Consider the following 7,849-nt stretch of genomic DNA (forward strand, 5'->3'; position numbering starts at 1 on the left):
GTACACAGTTTTACTCCTAATGTGTTCCATATATTATCTGGTGGGAACTTTGAAAGGATGGGTGTGCAGCTAAGTATAATGATACAAACTTATCCCTCGAAGTCTTGCTTCTGAAAGTTAACTACAGATATTTTAATTGGTAGGGTTCATAGGGTGTCATTTCTAGGCTTATTGAAAGGTTTAAGCGTGCATTACGGATATGTAGAGTGACACGAAAATTGCCTCCCACTGATCCGTTAAAAAATAACACAGATGGTAGCAATTGTAGTGTTATAGTTGGAATTGGGGACATCATTAGGAATAGCAATGGAGTGCTAATAATGGAATTTGCTAAGGGTTTTCACTTCTGTGCTAACAATTTGCAATTGCTTTCTTTTGCATCTCTTAGGTTGCTTCAAACAATCTTAAAAAAATCATTCTTGAATTAGATTCACTCTTGATTGTTAAGATGTTGAAGGGCGAATACAAGTCCTAAGAAATGATAGAGGCAATTCAATTACATCATTTTCAAGTTCAACATCTATAGACAGAGGGAAATAATGTTTCAAGTGTCCTCTTGCAAAGTTGGGATTTCACCTTGAGGTGTTCCCTATAGGCTATAGCTAACATGTTTTGGAAAAATTCCTAGAGAGGCTAGATGAGCTTTCTGAATGAATAAAGCACAATGTAGCACGCTTACCTCAACCCCCGTTACATGATGATTTTATCCATACCATAGTTTTGTAACTGTTTGTAAGCTTAATTGATACATCCATTTTTGTATACGAGTGTAGATCCCTTACTCCTCACTCTAATTCTAACATAGTTTGACATCTACACCTCTTCCTCTAAGGACTTAGGCATGTCTAATCCACATTGTACAGTTGAGGAACGAACCTAGGCATTTGCTCCTATGTCTTACGTCTTCTATTTTTGGTTATTAGGAGTAATATACAGTTGTCTTGTCTAACCTCCATCCGTCCAAAAAGATTGTTTTACTTTCTTGATTAATTTGTCCCAAAAAGATTGACACATTTCTATTATTAGAAACAATTTAACGTTATGGGATGATTTACAGTCACACAAATATCTAAGGCTTGTTTTGGAGCATACATTCCAAAAGCCTTCCTTCATTTCTTAAACTTAAACTGCGTGTCAAGTCAAACTACGATAATTTTTTTGGGACGGAGGGAGTAGCTTTTATTGGGAAAAAAAAATACTTTCCCTTTCAATTTTTGGCACGCTTTTTTTATTAAGCCTCAAGTTAAAAGTAAGGTCTACGCACACTCTATTCTCCCTAGACTCCACTTGTAGGATTACACTAGATATGTTGTTGTTGTAATTAGAAATAACTTAATTTTAAAAAAACTTATTTTACTCCTAATGAAATAATTTTTACACTCACAAATGTCTAAGATTTATTTTAGACTACAAATTTTAAAACTCGTATTTTGTTTTACTATTAAACTTCCTGTCCGATCAAACATCTTCACATAAATCTGGACGGAAGGTGCCACAACTAAAGAGAAAAAACAGGGACCGATATGCAATTTCGATTAAAACAGTGACCAATATGCAATTTTGATAATTGCAGTTGTCTCTTTAACTGGATACACAGATGCTCTCGAAACTTTTAGATGGCAAAAGGGTTGCAGCTATTTGTCAACAGTAAACTCTCTCTCCCAATATATAAATTTATTGTTTTATATAACAAGCTTTTTTCTTTTTTTTTTTAACAAACTTGTATAGTCTAATATATGTTCTGTGGAATCCTTATTAAAACCCTAATACTGATTATTTGTTGTTGTTAAATAGGATTATCGTTTTACACTACGAATGAACAGTTGAAGAAGCTCTTTTCACCTTTTGGCGCTGTTAAAGAAGGTTAACTTTGCATTTTTTACTGATATATCTTTATTTTGATTGCTTTGTAACTCTCTATAAAGATTGGAATTTTTTTTTCTTCGTGATGAATTTGTTAACTAGGTCTACAAGTAGTTTGGGATTAAGAGTGTGTTTGGTATGACGGAAAATGTTTTCTTGGAAATAAGTGATTTTCCTACTCATTTTCTTGTGTTTGGTACGCAAGTTGGAAAATATCGGTGATTTGCATATATTTATAGAAAAATAACATGATGTTTTGGGATTTGGGTTGCAACTTTCGGTAGTGGGGGTAGGGGTGGGGGTGTAGGAGGGGGTGGGTAGGCAGGGGGATAGGGTGGGGTGGGTGGAGTTGAGGATGTATTGGTGTGTTTTTAGTCAAACTGCTATTTTCACCTTTTGGCGCTGTTAGACAAGGTTACTTTTCATTTCTTCATTGATGTATGCCTGATATCTTTATTTTTAAGTATATGAAGGGGTTGTTTGGTTCACGGACTAAATTGACTATAATCCCAAGTTCGATGGGATAAGGTGCGATATCTCAGGATTAAATTTATACCGTGTTTGGTTGAGATAAATCTATACCCTCAACTAAACACAGTATAAATTCAATCCCAAGACTTAATCTTGGGATATTCCACCTTATCTCGCGTACCAAACGACCCCTAAGTGTTAAATTTAGTCATTATGTGTTTAATTTATTCGTTTTTGTATTCTTGATATATTTATTTATAAGTATATACGGACTAAATTACATCAGGATTATGGTCCTAAAATTACAATCCTTGGACTATTTTATCCCACCTGGGAGCTAGGTTAAGATAACCCCAAGTTCGATGAGATAAGAGATTAAATTTATATTGTGTTTGGTTGAGATAAATTTATACCGTCAACCAAACACAGTATAAATTTCATCCCTAGCTTAATCTTGGGATGTCCCACCTTATCTCGCGTACCAAACGACCCCTTAAGTGTTAAATTTAATCTACTATATGTGATTGCTTTGTAACTCTCTATAAAGCTAGGATTTTTTTTCTTTATGATGAATTTGTTAACTGGGTCCAGGGGCTGATCTACAGCCCAGTGAGGGTGTTCACCCGAACACCCTCGGCAATAAATTACACTTTATATATAAGGTATTTTTAGAGTTTTTGTGTACATATATAGATTTTGAATACCTGAACACAAGAGTAGGGGTTGGTTCAGTGGTTTAGGGGGTTCAAAATTCACCTTGAGGTTCCAAGTTGGAACCTCAAGCACTACATTTTTATTTTTCGAACCCCCTCAGTGAAAATCCTAGATCTACCACTGACCGGGTCTGCATTTAGTTTGGGATTAAGGCTTAGTTAATTTGATTGATTGATATGTTGATATGGATTTGTTAACTGGGTCTGCAACTAGTTTGTGATTAAGGCTTAGTTAATTTGATTGATTGATATGAATTTATTAATTGGGTGGGTAGCAAGGCTTGTTAACTGATATCTTTATTTTTAAGTATATTAAGTATTAAATTTAATCACTATATGTAATTGCTTTGTAACTCTCTATAAAAATGAGATTTTTATTTCATGATTAATATGTTAAGTGAGTCTGCCTTTAGTTTAGGGTTAGGGCTTAGTTAATTTTGTTGATTGATATTGATTTGTTAATTGGGTGAGCAGCAAGGCTTGTTAAAGATCCAAGAACACAAAGGCCTAAAGGTTTTGGATTTGTTACCTTTGAGAAAGAAGCAGAAGCTCAAAATGCATTGAATTCCATGAACGGAAGGGTAATTTCTCAGCTTTGTAGATATTTAGGCTTTGTTACGTGTTTTTGTATAGAATTTTGGATTCCATTTTACTTGGCATGTTTGTTTTTCCACGCTTCTTAAGAAACCATTAACTAGAAGGGTAGTTTGACTAAATTATCCTTATTTATTGTTTGATCTCAATCTAATACTACTCTCTTTTTCACCACATTAATCTCTCTCCACATTTATTGAGTAAGGGTAAAAGTTGAAACTAATAGTTAATTATATCTTGGCTTTCTAAAATAACAACTAGTTTGGACCATCTATTTTTAGTAAAGACGACAAGTAAAATGGACCGGAGGGAGTAAGTTTTTACTAAATCTGTACCTATTGTTAGAAAGGGGACAAGGAATTATGGTTATTAGTTGTATTCCGCATTTTAAACTAGGTGTGTATCTACCTATTGACAATTCTTAGACTGTTAGCGGCTTAAAAACACTTTATCAATCATAGGTTAGAGGAAGCAGATGTCTAATTCCAACACTTTGCTGCAAAATTGTAAGCGAAAGATCTATTTCAAGCTGAATCGTTTCAGCGTGCTGTTTGACTTGGTGAACTTTATTCTATCAACCGGCATCTACTGGTGCATTTTTTGGTCTTAAGGACTTTTAGAATATGATTTCACTGGGTATGTGGTAGTTGATATTGGTCCTGCAAATGCTTTCAGCTGGAGACAGGACAATCACTGCTAAAACGAGCCAACGATAAGGGTGGAAAAAATAAGTTTGGGGAACTCATAGGCTTATAACCAAACATGCAAAGAATATAACCATCTAAGAAAATCTAACTTTCCTGTATGGAGATATATCCTACCTTCTTGAATTGATTGACGCATAAACTCTTTAGTGAAAATGAAGACTGGAAATATCTTGTTTTCGCACGTCTTCCTTCTGGTTTTGCAGACAGCATAGTAGAGACAAAATTTCTTGAAGTTCACTGTTCGAAGATGTTATATTGCGTTAAGTACTGGTAGTCGTTGAGTTATTGATAAGAAACTGGGAAGTTTTTTAGGAAAGACTAAAGATGATACAAAAGTTCTCAATTCAAGAAAAATAAGGGCTTAAAAAATGGAGTGTGTTCTGGAGATGAGAATTTTTTTCAGCCGGTAATAAACAAAACAAGAAAAAGAAGAAAGAAAGAATACTCATATGCACAAAATATGTCCATCGAAGAACAAAATTATGATATCAAATTCCAATCCTGGTGCCCTCCAAACTGATGAACTCTCTGCTTCCCCTCTATTAAGCTACTCTATCCACCTACCCTATGTGTTCAATACCTTTCTTGACTTCTCATCTAATATTGGTACCTAATTGCCGCATCTATCAGCGTCCATTCCCTCTTCCGTGACTCTCTCTTTTTTTCTTTTTCTTTTTTTGTGAGTGTGTTTTTAGTGTCACAATGGCATAATGGACTCTAAGTTGTTCAAAACAGATCCCTAAACTTTGTGAGCAAAAAGATTGTTATAATTTGAGATAGACACGATTAAAGTATCAAGCAGACAGATTAATAGAGTTTACAGAAAGCACAATTGCTGAGAGCAGTAGAAATCCTATATCAATAATGTGAATATGTTAGGAAAACTTTTGGTGCAGCTGTGTGGTTTATTTGTATATCTTAGTTAAATAATGCATGAACTAAGGGTTTCTTGTTGACATGAGAGTTCAATCTAGGAACAGTAGATGTTTTGAGAACAGAAGTAATTCTATTCAGAGAATCAAGCTAAATTGTGTTTTTTTTTTTTTTTCCAATTCTGGTGTAAAGAGAACTATGTAGTGGATGCATAATCACCGGTAGATTTTTGACTCCTTGTAAGATTCTGGGCCTTTTTGTGATTATCTTACAGCCAGTATCATCTTGGTACTGATGAATACAAAGTTACCTTTCTCAAAAAAACAAAAAAAATGCACCAAGCTTTGGCTTGGAAGCTGATTTGAGATTGTGGTGGTTGGTTGTTTGTAACAATTGTGCTTTGATTTACTTATGTCCAAAGTCTTGATTTTATATATTATTTCATAATTCCAAAGTAGATGACTATTTTATCAAAAAGAAAGTCTGTTTTGTTTGTTTCATGTTGATCCATATATTGGATTTGTGAGATTTTGTTGCAAAAAAATAAAAAATAAAAAAAAAATGATAGTTATAAGTGCCGTGAATGGATTCTTGCTCTCTGCTAAAATTTAGAAATCCTCAATGTTTGGGAGGATTTTAAGTGGCATTATCTCTTTGCAGAAAGATTGTCTTACTTTCCCAATGGAATTTGTTTTCCAGCTTTATAAAGTGCATCTAATTTCATTTCCTCCTAGTGAAATATATCCTACATTGGCTGTCTGAGTCTATTTCTGCTGTGTCATTGAAATGATCTATCAACTGCAGATTGTTGACGGAAGACTGATTTTTGTGGAAGTTGCTGAGACTACAGAACCTGCAGAAAACAAGACATCCCGAAAATAAGTTTCTAGTAATACAGCGTACACATTTCTATTTCATATTCCAGACAATGGGAGAATTTTTGGCCATTTCTCAGTCCTCCATCGTGTTGCCTCACTTCCGCTTCCAAGCTTGGAGTCAAAGGCAGCATTTCGTTGCTCATAGTCAGCCTTTGAGGTCACTTCTTTCATCTCTGCATCCCTTGACTACCCCTTGCACAGTGTCTCTGAACTTCTCCACTCGATCAAAGCATTTAGTCAGAGCCAGTGTTGTCTCTGACTCTACAATGCCGACTACCTTTACTGCTGATTCAGCTGGGCCAGGAATCGATATTCTGCCAGAGACAGGTGGCGGTGGAGGTGATTCCGGGAGTGCAAATGGTGGCGGCGGGGGAGATAATGGTGGAAATAATAATAACGATGGTGGCAATGAGGACGGGTCAGATGAAGGCAAAGATCATAACAGTAAAAAGAAAATGGCCCTTTCTATGTCCCAAAAATTGACATTGGGCTATGCCTTCTTGGTTGGAGCTGGTGGCTTTATGGGTTATCTGAAGAGTGGCAGCACGAAATCCCTGATTGCAGGTGGAGTTTCTGCAGCCCTTCTGTACTCTGTTTATGTTATGCTTCCAACACAACCTGTTATGGCATCAGCAATGGGTTTCGTCCTCTCGGCTGGACTTCTTGGAGTAATGGGATCTCGTTTTCTGAAATCGAAGAAGATTTTCCCAGCTGGTGTCGTCTCCTTTGTGTCTCTTGTTATGACTGGTGGGTATTTGCATGGAATATTGCGCGTTGCGCATTAGATCCCCTAAAATGAGCCAAGTATTGGTCAACAGACTCAACACGGATAATCATTAGTATCTACTCTCTACTGTGAATTATAGTTTGTGTTTGTTTGAATTTGGATTTTGCTATGTTTTCTCAGCTGTATGCTTTCTAGTGAACACGAATGATGTATCAAGGGCACCTTGTTTTAACCCTCTTTTTCCGACGTCTATTCATTCTGTTTTGAAGTTTTCCTCCATTATTACTGTTTTAATGTGATTTTCCAGATATTTCTCGACCATATTCAACAGTTAATAGCTTGTTTGACCAAACTTCTAAAATTAACTTATTTTGGAAAGTGAATTTTTTGAAAGTGCTTTTCAAAACAGTACTTTGCTTAAAAGCAGTTTGTCTTGTCAATTAATTTAAAAAGTACTTTTGAGTAGCAATTAGTGTTTGGTTAAGCTTTTAAAAATTGCTTCTAAGTGTATCTTTCTCAAAAATATTTTTAGACAGAAATTATTTTTTTTAGCTTTAAAAAATAGTTTCTGCTACTTCTCAAAAATATTTATTTTATTTTAAAAGCTTGATTAAACACTTTACTTTTTTAAAATAAGCACTTATTGGAGAAAATAAGTACTTTTGTGAGAAAATAAATTTGGCTAAACAGGCTATAAGTCTCGTCGGTGTTGGAGGATCCAACAGTATCTCAACTATAACCTGGATGTGATCAAGATAACAAAATCATTTCCAAATTATATGTGTTTCTGGGCAAGGATTTCCTTTTGTATAGTACTCTTGATAAGTTTACACCTGCTTAACCGATAAATGGTCTTCACTACTCAACGAAGTCCATAAAACGATGTAATGAACACTAAAAATACCAAGTAGAGCTTTGGAACTAAGCGGAATAGAAAGAAAGAAGGAATAAGGGGATGATCGGAAGACGGATTCAAGATTTGAAGGTGACGGGTGGCAAATTTCCTTTAATGTACACCTTGTA

The 7,849-nt window shown here is 35.2% G+C and overlaps 2 protein-coding genes across 2 annotated transcripts; both read left to right on the forward strand.

Annotated features, from left to right (window-relative positions):
- The first annotated feature begins 1,560 nt into the window (after positions 1-1,560).
- LOC132065716 (uncharacterized) lies at positions 1,561-6,142 on the forward strand. Its single transcript, XM_059459234.1, has 4 exons — positions 1,561-1,647; positions 1,795-1,863; positions 3,522-3,628; positions 6,026-6,142. Exons 1-4 carry the CDS (start codon positions 1,617-1,619, stop codon positions 6,101-6,103), a joined length of 285 nt encoding a protein of 94 aa, XP_059315217.1. The 5' UTR covers positions 1,561-1,616; the 3' UTR covers positions 6,104-6,142.
- Positions 6,143-6,149: 7 nt separating this feature from the next.
- Positions 6,150-7,076, forward strand: LOC132065715 (protein FATTY ACID EXPORT 2, chloroplastic-like). The gene has a single exon (XM_059459233.1). The coding sequence runs from the start codon at positions 6,150-6,152 to the stop codon at positions 6,882-6,884; it is 735 nt and encodes a 244-aa protein (XP_059315216.1). The 3' UTR covers positions 6,885-7,076.
- Positions 7,077-7,849: the final 773 nt, after the last annotated feature.

This window comes from Lycium ferocissimum, chromosome 7 (genome assembly GCF_029784015.1).
Source record: "Lycium ferocissimum isolate CSIRO_LF1 chromosome 7, AGI_CSIRO_Lferr_CH_V1, whole genome shotgun sequence".
NCBI classification, from domain to species: domain Eukaryota; kingdom Viridiplantae; phylum Streptophyta; class Magnoliopsida; order Solanales; family Solanaceae; genus Lycium; species Lycium ferocissimum.